Source organism: Thunnus maccoyii, chromosome 19 (genome assembly GCF_910596095.1).
Source record: "Thunnus maccoyii chromosome 19, fThuMac1.1, whole genome shotgun sequence".
NCBI lineage: Eukaryota > Metazoa > Chordata > Actinopteri > Scombriformes > Scombridae > Thunnus > Thunnus maccoyii.
The window spans coordinates 2,843,670-2,863,865 of record NC_056551.1 but is presented as its reverse complement, the minus strand read 5'-3'; the positions used below and the strand labels follow the sequence as shown (position 1 = coordinate 2,863,865).

General features: G+C 39.3%; 1 protein-coding gene across 2 annotated transcripts; it reads left to right on the top strand.

Moving 5' to 3' along the window:
• Positions 1-280: 280 nt before the first annotated feature.
• ptpa (protein phosphatase 2 phosphatase activator) lies at positions 281-20,196 on the top strand. Of its 2 annotated transcripts, none has more exons than XM_042394873.1 (10): positions 281-375; positions 1,406-1,509; positions 1,659-1,745; positions 2,409-2,534; positions 3,890-4,007; positions 5,185-5,284; positions 5,950-6,074; positions 6,677-6,777; positions 13,166-13,273; positions 19,499-20,196. In XM_042394873.1, exons 1-10 carry the CDS (start codon positions 351-353, stop codon positions 19,571-19,573), a joined length of 969 nt encoding a protein of 322 aa, XP_042250807.1. In that variant the 5' UTR covers positions 281-350; the 3' UTR covers positions 19,574-20,196. The 2 variants fall into 2 exon arrangements, with proteins under 2 accessions (XP_042250807.1, XP_042250808.1); XM_042394874.1 differs by lacking the exon at positions 281-375 and adding an exon at positions 414-549.

Here is a 20,196-nt window from a genome sequence, read left to right as displayed (position 1 = left end):
ATTATATAATAATTATATATATTATTATATATTATATTATGATATATAGCTCAGAAAAAGGGGCAAAATGTGACTAAATTCACTCATTATTCTGTATGATTACGTTTACATTTGATACTTTCACAACATTTTGGCCCAATCAAGTAAAATGTGGAATGTAGGACTTTTATTTATTTATTTATTCATTTATTTATTGTGGTAATAACAGGCATCCACGGAGAAAGTGGTAGAAAGTGATCATGTGTTTTGTACACAAAGATGTCGTTTACTTTTCAAACAGCGGAGGCAGAAATGAGTCATGGCTGCTTTAAATCTGCCCGAAACTCACGAAGGAGACTGTCAGCCTCGCCATGGCGGAAACAGAGCAGCAGGCAGGTAAAGATACAGCTGGATGTTTGTGTGTTCAGCATTTGTAAGCTCTGTATCGCCTCTCATCTCTACGCGGGTTAGCAGGTTCACTGCACTACCTAAGGGGACATGTGACGAAATAACTTTAGTTTACGCTCGTAGGGAAACACAGACAGTCCCGCTGTTCCCAGTCAAAGCTATGTATGTTATGGTTACATTTCTGTTGCTTGACACTTGGGCTTGTTATAAGTCTACATCTGTGCACCAACTGGAAGTCGTATTTTAAGTACTGTGTAGTTAGCAGTCATTGCCAAATTATACTTATTTATTGTGTTTCTAGCTGTAATGGCTGCGAGGTGTTAGCTAGCAAAACAGTGAATTTACAAGAGACAACCGCTGCCTTTCACTCGTGTAGTAAAAATATCTTCACCGGACCAAAATGTATTTAAAAGTCGGGCCGTGAAATTATTGCACTCCTATATACAGTATATACATATATATACGATATATATCATACACTTTGCAGACGCAAACCATCCACGTACCAAGACTGATGTGACGTATGTAATTATTCTCGTTAATCAAGTCTTTGGTCACTGTAATTAAACGGTTACTCTAGTATTACACTTTCATTAAGTTAATTAAGTCACTAGAGACTGTGTTTTTTAAAAGAATTGTCAAGACTGAAGTAGCAGAGGCCGAGATATTCTGACTATTAATTGATTTATTGACTCCCTGTAGTCCCTAGTTTGAGTTAAACTCCAAAAATACCGGACCCTACATTTCCCATAATGCAATAATGTAAGAGCATCTTTACAGTAGACCTTCCCTCTGTGGTTAACACCCTTGGATGTACATGTAAACACCCACGCCCAAACAGAAAGCCTTATAAAGGCAAACTTAATATTATATGCAATGACCACTAAATTCACTTATTTGTAAACCTTAAAGTTAAGTACAAACTATATGCTTACATGAATGATCTCAAAATAGTTATTTAAAAAATCAATTGAGATTACTATTAAATTAAAGAAAACAGTCTCTGTAACTTTTTTAGGATCCACCCCTGAGGATGAAGCAGCTGAAGCCAACACCACCTTCATGGTACCCAAGAAAGAAATCAGCATGGTGCCTGACATGGGCAAGTGGAAGCGATCTCAGGTAGCTTCCTGCCTGCAGCTGTGTGCACATATTTCAAAATCCACATGGTTTTTATCTGATATCCTTACTGTGATCAGTTATTGTAGCAGTTTGGCTGACTACACATCTGGATACACTCCAGTTGTTGACATTTCTCTCCTTTTTTACAGGCATATGCAGACTACATGGGCTTCATTCTGACACTGAATGAAGGTGTAAAGGGAAAGAAGCTCACATGTGAATATAAAGTGTCTGAGGTATGTTGTCTTTGTGGCTTCTGAGAGCCTGTATCTTTTGTGTGCTGGTAGCCTTTTATATTCTTAAGGATTATTATTGTCGGGGTTTAGAGGATAGCTTCAGTGCTGTACTATTGTGTGTTGATACTTATAGTGTCAAAGGACTACATGTTAACACTACTTAGAAATCTTAACTAAAGGTCCACCCTCCAGCTTTTCCTGGAGCTTTCAACCACACCTCACGGTCTTCATAAATGGATAGAGTTTACTCCATTGTCGTGTCTTCTCTATGATATCTAAGCCTGACCAAATGCTGTGACATTTTGCATGGATGATCATGGCCCCCAGATGAATCTTTTGGTGAATTTGCTATATTTCCACGCTACAGTAAAAGCAAGTATTTTTCACTCTCAGAAGGGAGTTTTTTTTTTTCAATAATGCTCTACGCAGAGTGGAGGAATTTGGTCTTATGTTTTAGTGTGGACGGGGAAATGGAGCTTTTCACAAAACAATGAAATTATAAGTGAGAGAGTTATAGAAGCAGCAAAGACATAGCAGAATTAATGATGCTGTGTCTGAACTATATGTCCTGGTTTATTGTTTGCTGTTTGTTTCTGATTGACATGATAATGATGTTTATCAGCATAAACAGCAGTTACAGTGTTGTTGTCTTGTGTGTGACAGACAGTGGAGAAGTTACTAGATCTTTTGGGGACTCTGGACAAATGGATAAACGAGACCCCTCCTGTTGACCAGCCATCACGCTTTGGTAATAAGGCTTACAGAACCTGGTACAGCAAACTAGATCAGGTTAGTACACACACACACAAGAGTAACATTTAAATGATTTTTCAAAGTCAGTGAGACTAGGGGTGCACTGATCTGACTTTTTCTCCCCTGATACTGATTAAGATTCCCAAACTCAGCGGATCTGCTAATGCCAGTGCTGTCATTTCCCAAATGTAAAATCTGTAAACCTCTCTATGTGGAACTGATGAAGATCATTATTATATGTGTAATGTAGCTGTAACTACTATTCAATTATTAACTTAAAGAATTGATCTGAGCTTAAACTAAGTTTAACTTAACTAAGTTTAATTTAAACTAAGTTTAACTTAAACTGAGTTTAAGTCAAACCATCCCACTTAGGCTTAATCATCAATCAAACTTTATTTGTATAGCACCTTCCACACAGGTTAGTGCAATTTAAAGGTGACTGACAAAGTAATAATAAGACAGTACAATAGAATAGAAATAATAAAAATTAGATAATAAAACTAAATAATAAAATAGGTTTAAAAAGTGACATTATGAAATAAAACTAGGAAAAGGAAGTGTCTTTGGAAAAATGCTGTTATGAGGTAAATAGACTTTTAAAAAAGGGCATTTTGAAATTACAAAAATACCTATAATTAAATAAAAATCCAATCAAAATACTATTATGAAAATGAACAGCATTTCATAATAATTAGTTGAGTGGTTTTGGTTTGGTCCATTTAATATTTTAAAATTTATTTGTATGATTATTTATTTCATAGTGTCTTTTTTAATTTATTTAATATTCAACACTTTGGGTTCCACACTAAACAATGTGGCTCCTCCATCCTCTTTTATGACTTCAACTGCTGTCGAAGTTAAAACTTCAGTTATAGTCATTCTTCGTTCTCTTAAGCATGTGATGAAATGTATTTCAACCACACAATGTTAGAACATAAGCACTAGTCAAAAAGTTCAGATGTCTAAATCAAATTTTACAAAAACTACATAGAGTAAATTTAAGTTAACAAAAATCTGTTTCAAAGCATAGGCCTACCACTGCTTTCGCATCGAAATGCATTTATTGTGGGGCACATGCAGGAAGTGGCGTAGTAACAGCAGCAGCTTCATGCATCATTTGCTCACTACATTAAGTGAGCAGGACAGAAAACTGTATTTAATGTGGATCAGTCACATCTGCCTGATCCCTGCTCGGCTCAGTCAGGTCAGTATCTGTGCATCCCTTAATGAAACTGTAACAAAACAAATCTCATTCCACGTAATCCATAAAGCTTCCCCATGTCACATATAACACTTAAACACACTCTCAACAGAACCACATGCTCTTTGTGGAGATGTTTGCAACTCACACGTGATGTTGGGGTGTGTGTGTGTGTGTGTGTGTGTAGGAAGCAGAGGCCTTGGTGTCAGGAGTGCTCCCTGCTGACAGACATGCAGCAGCTCCAGAGATAGCTGTCTATCTGAAAGAGTCTGTTGGGAACTCCACCAGGATAGACTATGGAACAGGTAACAGTGCTGAGTGTCCATGATTTTTATTTCAGTCCAAGCTCTGTACAAAACACTGAGTTTAGCCGAAATTACTATATTATTTTTATGAATTTTACTTAAGTAAGTTAAGTAAGTAAAGCAAAACTAGCATATGTCATGTTGTATTGCATGTAGCAGTTCTGAGCAGATTACATTAGATAAGTGCAGTAAATGGGTTGAAGTGGTCTTGCTATGGATTTCGCAGTAGTTCTGCCCACATTTGTACCCTTAAACCCCGAATATACTCCCAAGCAGACACGCACATGGACAGCTGCAGACATCACGGATGCACAGTAGTTCTGTTTAGACTACTTTCTGGAGTCTACTTGGAGGATGCATTCCATACATGCACAGTAGAAAGGCGTCTATTGAGTGCAGCGTAGTGGTCACACGGTCACAACAAATTAGCTGTTATTATACTTTCTGCATCCGTGAGTACACGAGGATCCAGTAGGTCTGCATGATGTAAATTTCGTCATCAGAGGGTGTATGTGTCGGCTCTCTGCACACATCCACATACCTCCAATTTGGGCCACTGTGCTACAATCAAGGACGTGTGGAATGTGGACTCCAGAAAGTAGTATAAACAGAATTATTACATGTCGTTGGTGTCCGCAGCTGTCCATGTATGCATCTGCTTTGGAGTATATTCAAGGCCACTGGAGGTGCACGAATGTCCACACAGAGCCTATGTGTACACCCTCTGATGATGAAATTTATGTCACGTGGACTCTAGCGGACCCTTACGGACCCTCATGTACCCTTATGTTAAAGAGTTAGTGCACCCAAATTGCAAAAAAAAAACCCAAAACTATCACTCCAAGGAATTAGATTCCTTTTGGCTTCAGCAATAAAGACATTTGGACAAAATCAAAATGTCACATTAAGATGATGCTGAATAATTGGTAATAATAAAGTATTGAGCAGAAGAAAAGGTTAAAGTAGTGGTATTATATACTGTAAACTAAAAGTAACATCATTGATAATAGCAGTAATAAGTTGTAAAGGTAAAAGTAGTAGTAACTTGATATTGTCAAGTTTTATTCATCATATTACTGCCACATTCAGAAAGTTGCAGTAAGTGGTGAATTTGAGTGAAGCATAAATGGACTGCTCACACATCCAGTCCATGTGTTATATGTGTTTGTCTTCTCAGGTCATGAAGCTGCTTTCGCTGCGTTCCTCTGCTGTCTCTGTAAGGTTGGAGCTCTCAGGGTCGATGATCAGCTAGCTATCGTTTTTAAGGTTTTTAACAGGTGAGCTGCTACTGCTGTGGTCCACTTCATTTTGAGCGCTACTGTGCAGTTAATGTGATTGGTTCATTTTTCTAATTCACGGGATGTGATGTGACTTTTCTTCTCTAAGGAAAATTCTATTTTTCAACCTGAGTCTTAGTCTCATAATTGTGATCATTTTAAATATGGGCCATGCTAGCTAAATATCATATCCATCATCAAAGATTTTAAGAAAGAGCTTGATTGTGCCATGTACAGTATTTGTACTTGAGTGGGTGATGGGATGTCTGTAAGAGTGTCCCAGTGAGCTCTGATAAACTGCCACACTCTCATGGTCTTAACAGGCGCTTGAGCACTGTGACAATAACTGGAAATATGTCACACAAGTAGCCGCTTGACTGCTTGCAAACACCGCAAATGAGGATACTGGGACAGACCCAGTATGCATCAGGGCAAACTGCGCAATTCAACTGTCCAATACGACACCTTGCTAGATAATGTAGCAAAAGCTGAGCAAGGTTCAACTATTTTGTCAGAGCCCTAAGCACTGGTTTCATTCAAATGAAAATAGAGGCTGTGTTTTTTTCACTCAGGGCTGAAGTCTTTCTGACCATGACCTATCTGTTAATATTGATCACTCTGTGTTCTGACCCTCTTCTGTTTGTATGCACTGTTTGTTTTTGAAGGTATCTCGAAGTGATGCGTAAGCTCCAGAGGACCTATAGAATGGAGCCAGCTGGGAGCCAAGGTGTGTGGGGACTGGATGACTTCCAGTTTCTGCCCTTCATATGGGGCAGCTCCCAATTTATAGGTAAGAACCTCACTACAGCAGTTCAGAAAGAACTATTAAAAAAAAAAAAAAAAAAAAAGAATGACGGAGCTGTCTGTATCTATTCTGTGAAAAGGCCCATGAAATCTGGCTGAAGGCTTTTGATGAAGACGTGTCAAAAGAACACAGCAGTAGTTCAGATGTGACTAAATGAAGGCAGGTATGATGGTGGTGTTTGATGGAGGTTTGAAGTCTTAAAGGACTTCAGAGACAGAACAAAAAGCATACAAAACATACATTAAAGAGACATTGGGGCATTTGGGTCTAATGACTCACCATTTGCACTCTGTTTCTGTGAAAGTGTGGATGTGTTTGGGAATGAAGCATTGTGATTTGTGAAGACATCAAGTTCACAAGTGAAAGAGAAGTCAACTAAGCAGATTAAAAGTCATTGTCGTAGCTCTGCTCGTCCTGTGCAGTGGTACAAGGTTCAGATTTGACACCATGTCCATGTGACTGATAAATGTACACTTCCCCCTACATGTCCTCAGTGCTGCAACATGAGGTTGAATCCAGTAAATGGGAAGGTAAATAGTGACACCTGGTGATGAACATGTGCACTTACAGCCCAGTCTCCCCTTCAGATCACCCAACACTGGAGCCTCGGCACTTCATCGATGAGAAGGTGGTGAACGAGTATCACCAAGACTACATGTTTCTGGAGTGCATCAAGTTCATAAATGAGGTGGGAAATTCTCCACACATTCACAATCATCACATTTCTTTTTTTTTTCTTTATTTGCTTTTTGTTTTGCTCAAACAAATTGAATTTTACACACAGTCATTTGTATCGAGTACTCGTGATCTCTGTCTGAACACGGCATTATGTATTACATGCATGATCCATATAAAACAAACTTCACATGGTTACCATACACTTCATTCGCTGAAGGGACATGAGACGGTCAACACAACAGGAACATTTCTCAGTTTAATGCCATTCAGTACAAAAATAATGCAGTATATACTCCCTCGTTATGCTCGTAATGTTTTTATAGTGTCAGTTGTGTCACAGGGGTTTTGATTGAACGTCAAGTCCACACTATGGTAGCATTGTACTCCATAGCATTATATGGACAAAATAACAAACATCTGGAAGACTTTAAGGCTGCGTTATTCAATGTTTTATGTTTACAATTATCTTTAATGTGAAAGGGGTCGCTCATAATGATGAACCCACAGAGAATTATCACATGACTTAGCAGCTCACCTCAGCTCTACAAAGCTTCTGAGCATCTTCCAGCTCTTTGTTTCGGTTTCCAAGCATTTAGCAGCTAAAGAGGCAGATATTTTTCTCAGCAGTTGGTGGAGAGCAAAGCAGAGCTAAGAGGAGAGGAAATAATGGATTTAAATTCCTTTAGTGGCCAGAGAAATAACTCCTAATAAATGATAATGTTGTAATGTCTGCGTCTGCTTTGCCATAACAACTTAAGAAGGGAATGATGTGTCATTGTGTTTACAGCTTGTTACGCCGCTCGCAAGTGGCAAAGATAATGAAAATGATGAGAGAAAAAAAAAAAAAGATTATAGCGGCCTTAAGAAGGTTTAAGTCAGAGACCTTTTTTGTTTTTCCACATTAGTTTTTGCCTTTAAAGTCTATTCACCCAAACCATGAAAAACATATTTTCTGACATACCTCTAGTGGTATCTATCCATGCTGATAGTTTTGTTTGTCCAGGTTTTGAGAAATCCTGTCTCTGAGATTTCTGGGGTGAATGGAATTTTGTTTGTGCTGCTCACAGCACTGAAAAATGACATTTAAGAATTCAACAGCAACATCTTTTTCCAGGAACAGTGTCCCTGATACTCTGGCTAATCCACAGAGCACACTGTGAACAGTTTTCTTTGGTAGTATTTCTTCAGTAGAAAATAGTTCCAATGAAAAGCGATGACTGTGATATCTGTTGATAAGAAAATACATTTTTGTAATGCAAAGTGACATTTTTCTAGAGAGTCAAAGCCAAGGGAGTTTTTAGGACATAATTGAGATAACACCAGGAAAATCCATGTACAAATAATTGCTCAAGTCTTAGATTTATAAGTGAAAGCTGTTGTTTTTGTTGGCTGCTATATCATCAGTTCCCAGACTTCCCCAGAGCTTTCCTGCTGGTTAACCATAAGTTTTTTTTGTTTTTTTTTTGTTAATTTTTGTTCCCTGAACCAAGAGGAGATTGAGAACAATCTGACAATTCTGCATTACAACACGTGGAGGTGTCCAAATGTGGTCTACTGCCCCCTAATGGACATCACCCTCACTGTGTGGTTCAACTCTGCCAATTTCTTTTAAATGTATTTAAAAATCTAAAAAGAAAATTCTAAGCTGTATCCTATCACTGTTTACTTTTTATATTACTTTACCCAGGGGTTACCTAATTCCATATCAATGTATATTCAATATGCATACACAACAACATGTGTACTTGTGTGGATATTGTACTGATTTAGCAGTTGGGAATAAATTGTTGGTCCACAGCTGAACGTGGTTTTGTTCAGGAAGAAGAAGACGAGGGAAAGGCAGATGGATTCTGTTGGTAGACTGCCAGAGCAGGAACCGTCCGCTTTGTTTTTGGTTTTCAGAGGAAAAGGAGGGGAGGGAAGTAGAGGAGGGCGTTGGTTGAGCAAGCTACATCCTTTTCCTCCTTCCCACTCAGACGCGCCGCCTCCTTCCCTCGTTCCCCTCATCCTCCTCCTGCTTGACCTCTCCCTCCTCCTCACGGTCATGAAAGGATGCTGCTGTTGTGTCAAGAGAGGCCTCCGTGTTTCTCCTCATCCGTGACTCCCACTTTTCATTTTTATGTGACTTTTGCCTCTCTTTTCCTTTGTTAGTTTTGGTGACTTTTTTGGAGTGACCATGTTCTAGAGCTAAAAACAGCAGACAGAGCATTTATAGGCAACTGTTTTGATAATTGATTCATGATTTTAGACATTTTTCTTGCAAAAATCCAAAACATTGCTCAATATGTTTCTCTGGAAATTTTACTTTTTCACAACATTTAAAAAAATAAATCTGTTCATTGGCAAAATAATCAACAGATTAATCAAAATGAAAACAGCAGTTAGTTGCAGCTCAGAATCTTGTTTTAGGTACAAATGAAATTCATGAGTGGTGCAGACTTGTCATGAAGAGGCAGTCTGGTTTTCCGCACAGGGCAAAAATACTAATTTTACCTGAAATCATACCTTTTATCTGAATGAATTTGGAGTTTAAATGTTGTACCAAAATTAACTAAAATAAAAATTGCATTTTTTAGCATCTAACTTCATGTCAAACCGTTCCCTCTTTATTTCTGTCACAGTGCAGCGCTGCTCTGATGACACGTGGCTCACAGCTGGATTCATGTTTTCTAATTGTTTCGGGTCCACTCATGCCATTACTGACACTGCTAAATATGTTATGTTTTTCTCTGCTGATTTTTGAGAGCAGTGTGATTTTTATTATTTATTTATTTTACCGTTTGGTACCATTTTTTTTTTTTGAATGAGCAGATGGCATTCATCAGGCTGAAACAAGCGATTTATGCCACTTGTGTTTATATACAAGAGGTTTGTGAATCCAGCTTGTAATCCAGGAAGCAAACCACCCAGAAAAAAGTAAGAGAGATTAGGATAAAGTGTTCTATGAGTCTCACTATGTGTGTCCTTTCAGCCGACAAATATTTTGAAAGCGTTTTTTTCTTCATAAAACATTTACAAAGCCAATTTTTAATGTTTTAAATCCCACAACCACGTTTACTTGCTTACTGTCTTCTTCTTCACTGCCCTTGTTGGCACATTATAATTCTTCGAGCAATACTGCCACCAACAGTTGATCAAAGGAATAGCATAAAGCCAACGGCAGAATGTGACTTGCGCTATCTGCGATTCGTTTTCAAAATGTGACAGCTTGGTAGTAGATGTAGTCTCAGAATGCAAGTTTAACAACATAGCAACAATATGTCACTTTAGCTGATGAAATCAGCCTAATTGTGGGTTAAATTAACTACAAAAAACACTTAAGAAATCTTTTTTCTTTAGTTTTTTGCCGTTATTCAGAAAGAAACTAAGCACTCTTAGACTTTCTTTTTTGGTTCTGTTACTTGCCTTATTCAGTCTCAACTGCAGGCTTGTTTTTCCTCTTTTGTTTACTTAGACAGGCCTGTAAGCATGCAACTCTCCATATGTATACCCCAGTATTTTCCTCTTATTCACACACATGTGGATACTTCAAACTCATGCTCTTTTTTTAATTCACACACAAGGCTCTTGTGTGCTTGTGTGTGCGTGTGTGTCTGTGTGTGTGTGCATCGTCCTAAACATGAGTCACTTCCTTCCCCACATGCTGCTGTGAATCACTCCTTCCTCCAGGGAACACGGGCTGTCTCCACCCCCCTTTCCTCCCTCCTCTTTGCCCTTCCCCCATGTGTTCTCATGCGAGGCCCTGGAAAGTGTCTAGAGCAGTGTGAGGGGGGGTTGATGGGGGGGATGGAAAAAGGAGGGGGTGTTAGATTGATGCCCCAGGGTCTGGGTTTGGGTTCCTCGGCCTCTTGGGAGAAAATGGTGGGAAAACGGTCTATAGTCTTCACTTCATTCATACATTCATAAATTCATACATTTGTTTTTGTCAGTCTTACTAGTTCCAGTGAGTGCAGACTACCATTGTTCCTCTGCATGTTCTTCTTATTACTTGTCTATCTATATTAAGCTAGCACACTCGTTGTTGTTTCCAGAATTTATTATTTTGGAGATTGCCAGAACAACAATCAGCCCTTTGTTCTGCATATTCTTCCTATTGCGTTGATTATATTGCTGAAAGCAGTGATCAGTGATTGTCATGTTATTGTAAGGGTGACTGAGAAAAGAAGTCACCCTATTGTTTCTTATCCCATCTGTATTCTTATATTTTTCTTTATTTTTCATTTTACACACATTATCTTCAGAAGAGCAAAACTTAAAATCCAAAAAGAACAATAAAAAAACAGCAATAAATGCACCATAACACTATCAGAAACTATATACCCAAAGTTTAGTTTGTTTATAGGATCATCTCCACACTTCACAGTTGGATTTCCAAACATCACCAGTGGGGGGCACTGTTGGGTACTGGTGAGTGCAGCTTTAAAGTTAGGTTAGTCATCGACGAGCCTGCCAGCATAGCATCAATAAACTCCACAGGGGCACAGCTCATAGCAATGAATTGATTTTCTTTATTAGATGAAAAGTCATGACATCTGCAAGTAAATCATTTAGAAATAAAAAGTATGTTTTGATACAAATTCTGCTTCAAACCTATATTTTACAAATGTGCCTCACGACAATTTCCACCCTTATTTTTTGCCTTATTTAATGTTGCCCTTCCAAAACATTTCTTACATCCATCTATCAAATGTCTACTTTAAGATGAAATGTAATGTTCAGATCAATTAAAAAATCTGCCAAAATAGAGCAGTTACATTGGAACATTAGTTCCCTGATTAGAGGTTAATCAGAGTAGTTTGTGAATGCAATACTGCTTTAAAGCCAACTCTCAAATGTCATACTTAAAGCTGCACCAGTTAATATTTATTGATATTTAAATATTGATAACATATCAAATAATTGTGTAATGTGAAAACTGTCACTCATAGTGACAAACCAGAGTTATCACTCAACCCTGTAGTTCCCATCAGCTCTACAGAGCATTTTAGCATCTTTCAGCTTGTTTTGGTTTTAGAGTCCGATACCTCACTGCTGCCCCAAAGTGGCCAAAAATTAATGAATGCAGCTTTAAGGTCTTAGAACACCATAAATAAATCTTTAAACATCCCCTCCAGACATGTTTCAATTTGTTTACTTCCTTTTAAAATCCTTAATGTTACATTTCCTCCTTCTCCCTCATGTAAAAATCCGGAATCTATTAAAATATTTTTAGTTTCAAAAGTTTAACTTCTGCACACAAAATGTCTCTTACTACACTAAAAAGTCCATTCTCAGTGTTTGTGCACCAGCGGCTTCAAGTTTCCACATCACACTTGTGTAAGTTGCATATTGGCTCCAAAGTTGTTGTGATGTCACAAATCATGCCTGGAAGTGCACACCTTAAGATATTTGATGGGCACAGAGAAATGTTCTTTCTTCACCAGATGAATGTGAAAACAAACTCTGCTCATACATCATTCTGCACAGTGAAGCTGAGACAATGAACTGAAGGAACAAGAAGAAAAACACATCTTTGAGTGGAGGGGAACTTGAACCATATGCAGAATCTCAAACTGGTTCTTGCCTCACTCTGGACTGTGGGATCAATTAAACACCATGGTTATCTTCAGATTCCTTTCTACTAAAAGCTCAACATCTTCCTTTTTATATGCAGTAGCATCTATTCCTGTAAAGGATGTATTAACTGACAGTCCAAAATAGATTGGAGAAGAGTTTACTTTATTATCAATAGCTGCCACAGCACTGGAGGCAGCGCTGCATTTCTCACATTCCCTTCCTGAACCAGTAGTTCCATTTTAAAAACTCTGAATCAGACTGAAAAGGTGGATATAGAAAGTTTGTTGTCTCCTTATCGATTGACAATAGCAGCTTTGATTAGCTTGAATTTAGTTATTTACAATGGATTCCAATGGTGACCCACTTTCACTGTATAAAAAACAAAATCAGATATTCCATAGAAACTTTTCAAACCACTCAGCATAATCCACTCCTCCACTGCCCATCAATATGCTCAGTATGTTCCAAACTCTCATAGTTTCACCAAAGTAAGGCTTTACTGACGTGAAAACAGGTCACCATTGGAATCCATTGTCACTGAGTCAATTCAAGCTGACCAAAGCTGCTGCTCTCCATCAGTGGAGAAACTCTAAACTTTTTAAAAACTGCCTTTGCAGCCTACAGGGGGAGTGTTTGATACTCTGAAGACTGATATTGTACAGAGTATCACTTTCAAGAGGTTTCAAGGGGATTATTAGAAAGATTTAAAAACTATTCTGTTCTTAAAAAAACAATAAAATGAAAAGAAAATTATGATTTTGTTACAGAATGGAGTCACACCAGATAGATTTCACTTGTCCCTCTTTCATCTTGTCTGTCTCACTCTTTTCTCTGTTGTGTAGATGAAGACGGGTCCGTTTGCTGAACACTCCAACCAGCTGTGGAACATCAGTGCTGTTCCTTCCTGGTCCAAAGTCAACCAGGGTCTGATCAGAATGTACAAGGCTGAGGTATGCTCACTCTCTTTCTCACTGATCAGTCCAGTTCCTTCCTTTATTTATCAGTCTGATAAAAGGTTTGGTGGAGAAAGAGTCCCAAAAAAACATGAATTACAACTTGCACAGAATTTAAACAGCACACATACGAAAACTATAAAGAAAGAGTAGTCAGAGTTTCACCATGCTGTATCTGTTTGGTTGAGCAGTTTATGCTCCAGCAGAGCAAGATTATATAGAGATGGATGGTGTGACACAGATATACAGTACACTATTCCACTTTGGACTCTCTGGTTCTCTTGGTTCCTTCAAAGGTCAACACTGTGGAGACGGTTTGAAGTTCCTCAAAGGTGCGACTCTGAATGCCAAAGTTGAAATCTATATGAAAGCACTGTGTGAATTTTACTTCAACCACACAAACATATGCACTAATCGCAGCTAATCTGTTGAAATAAACTGTTTACAGGGCCACCAGCAGGTGACATTTTTGGGTCAGATGAAATGTCTTTACAACTATTGGATGAATTGCCATGAAATTTGAATCAAACATTAATGCCCTCAGGATGAATTGTAAAAACTTTTGTGTTCCCCTGATTTTACATCATCAGGTTAAAAATCGTCCAATACTAAATTGTATAAAAATGAATGAATGTGCTTCCCAAATTCCTATATCTCTTTCAATGTATACGTGTTTTCAATCCAAAATATTTCTTCCATTCACTTGATAGCTCTATTTCTCAGTTTATATGGCCAAAAAACCCAGAATTCAAAAAGCATTAGCCAACTTTTTATTTTACTAATGGTCTGCAAACATTCAAACTATATTGCACTGGTATTGTATTAACAATCAGCCCCCACCGTGGCTGCAGATTGAGGACGCTTCATGCAGTTCTTCCTCTCTAATGTCCCTCTTGTGCCTCCTTCTGGTGTTACCATCAACATACTCCAGTAATATTATAGTTAAACACTGTCTTAAGATCTGAACTCAACTCAAACACCACTCTGGATTCAAGGCGATACTTCTTCTGTCCCCTGTACACTCCAATCATCCCAATCCTCTGTTTCCTCCCTCTACTACTGATAGAGCTTTTGCAACCTGGGAAGACCATGGGATTGTCTCTGTAAAGCATCTTTACATGGATGGAACACTTGCATCTTTTGATCAGTTAACTTGTGTATTCAATTTACCGAGGACCCACTTCTTCAGATACTTACAAATCTGAGACTTTTCATAATCACTTCCCTGGTTTCCCCGCTGTTTCTAACTTGGTTGACACCTCTACTTGGTCCGAGGATCTCAGTATAGAGATGCAAGCTGAGGTTTTGCAGTCAGTTTTGAATTGTGTCCACACGTCATGTATTTGTGCCCATCACAGGGTCTCACAATGCAAAGTAGTTCAGAGTCCACTGGGCTAAAAGCAAACTAGTCCGCATCTGTTCTGGCACTGATCCAAATTGTGATAAATGTCACCTAGGACCAGCTAATCTCACCCACATGTTCTCCCAACCGATCTCTATTCTTTGGAAGTCTGTCTTTGACTCAGTCTGAGCCATCACATCTGCTAACATCCACCCCTTACCCTTAGTTGGCCTGTGTGGTGTCCTACCCACTGACCATTCACTGCCATGCTACTTCGTTAAACTTGTAGCTTTTCTCACATTGTTATCGAGGTGTGTTATTCTGGTGCACCTCATCCCCCCTTTCATAACCATTGGATAAAGGATGCCCTATCCTTTGTGAAATGAGAGAAAATTAAACCCTCCCTTTGTGGTTCTAATGTAAAATTTTCTAAAATTTAGCAACCCCTCTTGGAACATGTCAGGTTCCTTCAGCTGGATGCTGTCCCCATTGGCTGAGCCCCCCCCCCGTACTGCACCAACATCCTGTACCTCCTGGCCAAGTCCTGTTTTCCCCATGTTAGTAGCACACAGTATGTCTAGTATGTTATTGTCTCCAAAATGTCTTGTACATTGGATGTATTTTTATGTTCTGTTTTTGTTTTTTGTTGTAATTTTGTCTTGTGTTTGTATTGTTATTATTCTCTTGTCTCAGTATTAACACTACCTCTGCCAATGTTTTCTTTAATTTATTCAGACATACATGCGAGGGTTTATGTATGTGTGTTTTTTGTGTTGAAAATTCCACAAATAACTATAAAATATATAAAATTTGTCCAATACTTTGGTTTATGACCAAATGCCTTCAATACAAATGACACCCATCAACCTCAGGTATACTTTGTGTTTAGAGCTTAGTAGCAAATGCATTCAAACATGTGAAAGTAAAGCCCAGTTCAGACCAAAGATTCACGACAAGACGAGTTGAAGCTTGCAACTACTTGCAATGCACCGGTCTGCAAGACCTGCCAACTCACACCAATGCGAATAGGCAAGACAGTGTATCATCTCCATAGCAACAACTTTCTGTACTTCCATTCTAACTGACAGCGTTTCAGGCTTTTTTTGTAGCTTGATACAATTTGTATTGTCTTAAAATATGAATGAGGATAGTGAAATCTCTGGCTTACAGGATTGGCCGCTGCAGTGTGACGTTGGGTTGCGTTCGGCAAAAGTTGATTATGGTCCAACTTCTTCCTGCAGGGTCGCTGCGTTTTTTTGCAGCACCCCATGTGGTCCCCTCTCCCACAGCCTAAATGCATAACCCCATTCAAATGAATGGGAGGACTGGTGTTTTTCCCGCAATGCCCAATTTGGCGTGAATCAACTTTTGCAGAAACGCAACCTGACATCATGTTGCAGTGGCCAGTCATGTAAGCCAGCAATCAGACTGATCAGACCTGTACAACCCTGCCATGAGGGAGGACAAAGACGTTACTAGGACGAGGGGAGGACATTTCTTTTCGTATGAAAATAAAGTTAGGCTTTGCTTCTTGATTCATTTTTTAAAAAGAGAGAGAGAGGCAGTGGTCATGCGCGCTAGAGAGTGAATGAAGAGAGTGTGCGGTGGTAGCCAGTGAATGAGAGAAATAAAACATTATTTTCTGATTGTTTCACAGTGGTTACTTTTTAAAGCACAAATAAACACGCCCACACCTCCGCACAACCCTGTGGGAAGGTGCCGCAATGTCGGATTTGGTGTGAATGCAGCCTATTGATGTCTCTCCTCATCCCTCTGCACCGCTGTCAAAGTGATATTTTCCATGTGAAGGCTTTTTAATGCACATATTCACATAAAAACGCATTACAAACCCGGTTAAGCAATACATGGCTAAGAAACCAGCTTCTTCCAGCAAGACTCTAGCTGTGTAAAGCGGATTTCTCTGAATCAGTCGCCCTGATTAAGGAAACAGTGTTTTCTTGTTTACATGACATTTTAAGAAATCAAGTTATTGCAGAAAGACAGCCGTAACCGGGTTCCTTAAGACCAAAACGCTCTAACCGACTGACTGCAAGCGTAGAGAGAGGAGAGAGGCAGGAAAGGGTTAAGAGAGGAATGGAGAGAATGGAATTGTGTGTGTGTGTGGGCGGTTGGGGGTGGGGTTGGGGGGATGTCTAAACCCGTTCTCCCCGCCTGCATGCCCACATCCTGTGTTTTCCAGAGCAGCCTGTGAGTCTTCCCAAAGAGCTGAGGGGCCAAGCTGTCTGCCTCTCCCTCCCCCTCGCCCCACTCCCCCCCCCCCCCCCTCCTCCTCTGCCGTTCCCTTCATTAAATCCTCCCCTCCCTCTGTCCCGACCTTCCTCCAAGCCTGGAGCAACCATCAGCAGACTTGCATTCCTCTCTCCCTTTTCCTGGCCCCACACAGGGTTTCGGGCAGAGAGTTGTACTAGACCTAGAAAGAGCAGAATCCACCATTTTCTGTGTGAGAGAGGAGGCAATTTTGTGGCCTGTTTTTGAGCATAAACCGAATGCGTGTAATGACACATATAAACAGTAAAACAATGGTAGATGGACTTTTGGCCTCACTTGAATGGACAGAATTATACAGTATGTCTTACTTTATGTCCATACTTGAAATGAAGATCAGTCACCCAGCTCTCACCTTTTTGTCTTTTAAGGCCCCTGCTAGTGTTTGTCACATGTTTTAGCTAATTTACTACAAGTCATGTACTTTTTCTCTTCCTTATTCAGGCAGCTATCAGGTCCCGTTCATTTCTCTGTACTATAAAAAAATCAACTTGCACAGACTTGAAACTTTCTTGAGATAGCTAATTCATCACAGTGAGCTTCATGTATGATCTCATTGTCGTCAAAGACAAACTAGTTTTAAGTCTCAGCGAGTTCATTTGCATATTGGAGGGAAATGAATGGAATCCAGTCTGTCTGGGACATAGGAAACTGATTCAGAAAGACTCAAAGCTGGTGTTATTCTATATTTTTTCTTATTGTAAATCTTATGAGATGACTAAAACCAATCAAAACCAATGTCTCTCAATACTTTCTGATTTCCTTACCCTGTCTGCAGAGCTCAGCCCCAAACCCATTGGCTCATCCTGAAGATGTAAATCTTTGTGAACAGCTCATACAGCTGGGCATTGTAGTTTTTGTTATTCAAACAGCAGAAAATAGTACATTTGTTAAGGAATATTTTCAGCGGTGGATTAATACACATTTGGCGTGCAACAAGGGTTAAACACATAAAAACACTAGTAACCTTTTAATATCTAGAGCCCAGAAATCGACTGTTTAACAGCAATGTTAATTAAATCTATGTTAATTGATTTTAATAGGCCAGTTTAATCCCTTTACTGACAGGCACACAACAGATAAACTGTTAAGGCCTTTAAATGTTCTGTATAAATAGTTTATCTCTGATTAATGAACCCACCCTTGATGATTTTACATATTTTCACTGATGCAATAGCTGTCCAGACAAAAGTTCTCTGAAGCATGTTGTTCCACCCCAGTTCTGCCCAGATGATCATGACTGATAGTGTCACCGCACAGACAGACCGAGCACAAGAGTTCAATTCCACCGTGCTCCCCCAGCACAGCCTACCAACCCCCACTGCAGCCACCCGAAAACCCCCACCCCTGCTCCCCAAAACTGGGTCTGTGTCAGTACGCACAAAGAGCCTCCTCTGGGCTGATCTGCGGCCATTTTGAACACGTTCAAAGTGAAAGGCCAGGGGGAAGAGTTAACGGCTACGCTCCCTTTAGGTCAAGGTTAACTCTGTGGATTTGGGCCTCAGTGGATGTCTGGTTCAAAGACAAGGGCCTGTCTAGTCACTAAAGCTCAAACAATGGGGAAGTCCCTGTACAAAATCATTAATGCTGTCACTACATCCAAACCTGCTTATATCAACTTAATATCAGAGATAAGCTCGAGTGATGAATCACAGCATATTTCGTCTCTCACAAGCCAAATTGTCTGAAATAAATCAGAGAATAATAGTTTTTCCTTTAGTTATGGCAACATTTCACTGACCAAGTAACTGCTGAGTTGGGGGAAAACAGTGACTACAACAAAGGAAACTTCCCAACAGTTCATACAGATTATCTAAACCACTTCAGTTGGAAATAAAAAAAGTTAACACACCCGCATTGTCACTAACAGTCCCTCACTGTACAACCAGTTAGATCATCTGACAGCTGGTATTCTTGCCCCACCAGCCTCTTTTTTTTTTTTTAGCAATTTAGCTAACTAGCTTCCACTTTACGAGTGGAGGCTTGCTAATATTAGCATTCATTCCAACAGATGTTTCTTTTCATTTCATATTATTACAACACCTGCTGAGTCAGCAGCAGCTCCTGCACACTCAGTGCTGTGTTCATCCCTCATTATTCAAAGGAGGGGGTCTATAGCTAGCTGTAGCTGTCTGTCTTCACTACTTTGTACGTTACTCTGAGAGTTGAGTCAGGCAGTGCTCACATCATAGATGGGAGCAGACTACAGCTAACAACGTCGCCCCCCCCAGCTTGTTAACTGCCTGTGCGGTCGTTGGAACTGAAATGTTATTACGAAACACTTTAATAAGAGCCATACACATGTTGGACCAATCAGATTACAGTACAGACATTGTCAATTGGAACCAAAAAGTCACATCCCCAGGAGAATGCTAATGTATTTTCAATTCAATAAATAATAATTAACTTTTGCCTTTTTGGTAATTATAAGTTTCACCAAGTAAGTATACAAGTCAAAATAAACAGATATGTTGAGATAAACATTAATGTACATATTTTTATTCTTAATTTCAGCTTGACTTTAAGTGCTTGCTTTTCTCATTTTTCTAATGCTAGTTATTCAGTCCCTCTCTCTTTTCTTCTACCATTTCCAGTGTCTGGAGAAGTTCCCTGTGATCCAGCATTTCAAATTCGGTAGCCTGCTTTCCATCCAGCCAACGAAGCCTTGATGCTCATGGAGGAATGCCACACACTCGATGGAAAGACCAAAATCCCAACAGTTCGAACCCAACAGTTTTCCCTTCCTCTGGCATCCTCACATGCAAATACTACAGTAGCAACAATCAACCACATGTAGTTTGACGCGCAAATGCATTCCCACATGCACATGCATGTGGTCATGAAAGCTTGTAAGTGATCCACAACTTAATGCAGAGCATGTTGTGGAGGGCCTTTGTGATTTCAGAGCATCTTTATATTTTTGTCATTTTATTTATATAATGGATAGAGTTTGAATCAGATTCCGTTTTGAGGGATGAGATAGATATTTTTAAATAAGGGTGCTTAAAGATGCTTAATGCTTGAGTGTACTTCGAAATTTGGATCCTCATTAGCAGTAGCTCATTCACAGAGTGGGGTGATACAAATAAGACTGTTTTCTCTGAATCATTCGTTGCTTAGGGAATGGTTTGAATTCTCCAAAATCCTTTGTTGGTTTCTCCTTCAACTGTAGTTATTTTCTTGGTTTTGCTTTTAAGGCCAAATATTTGAATTGTGTTGCTAATGTACAAATATTTTAATTTCCCTCTTAATCCCAACATGTAAGTCACATTAATAATTTGCTAAGAAATAA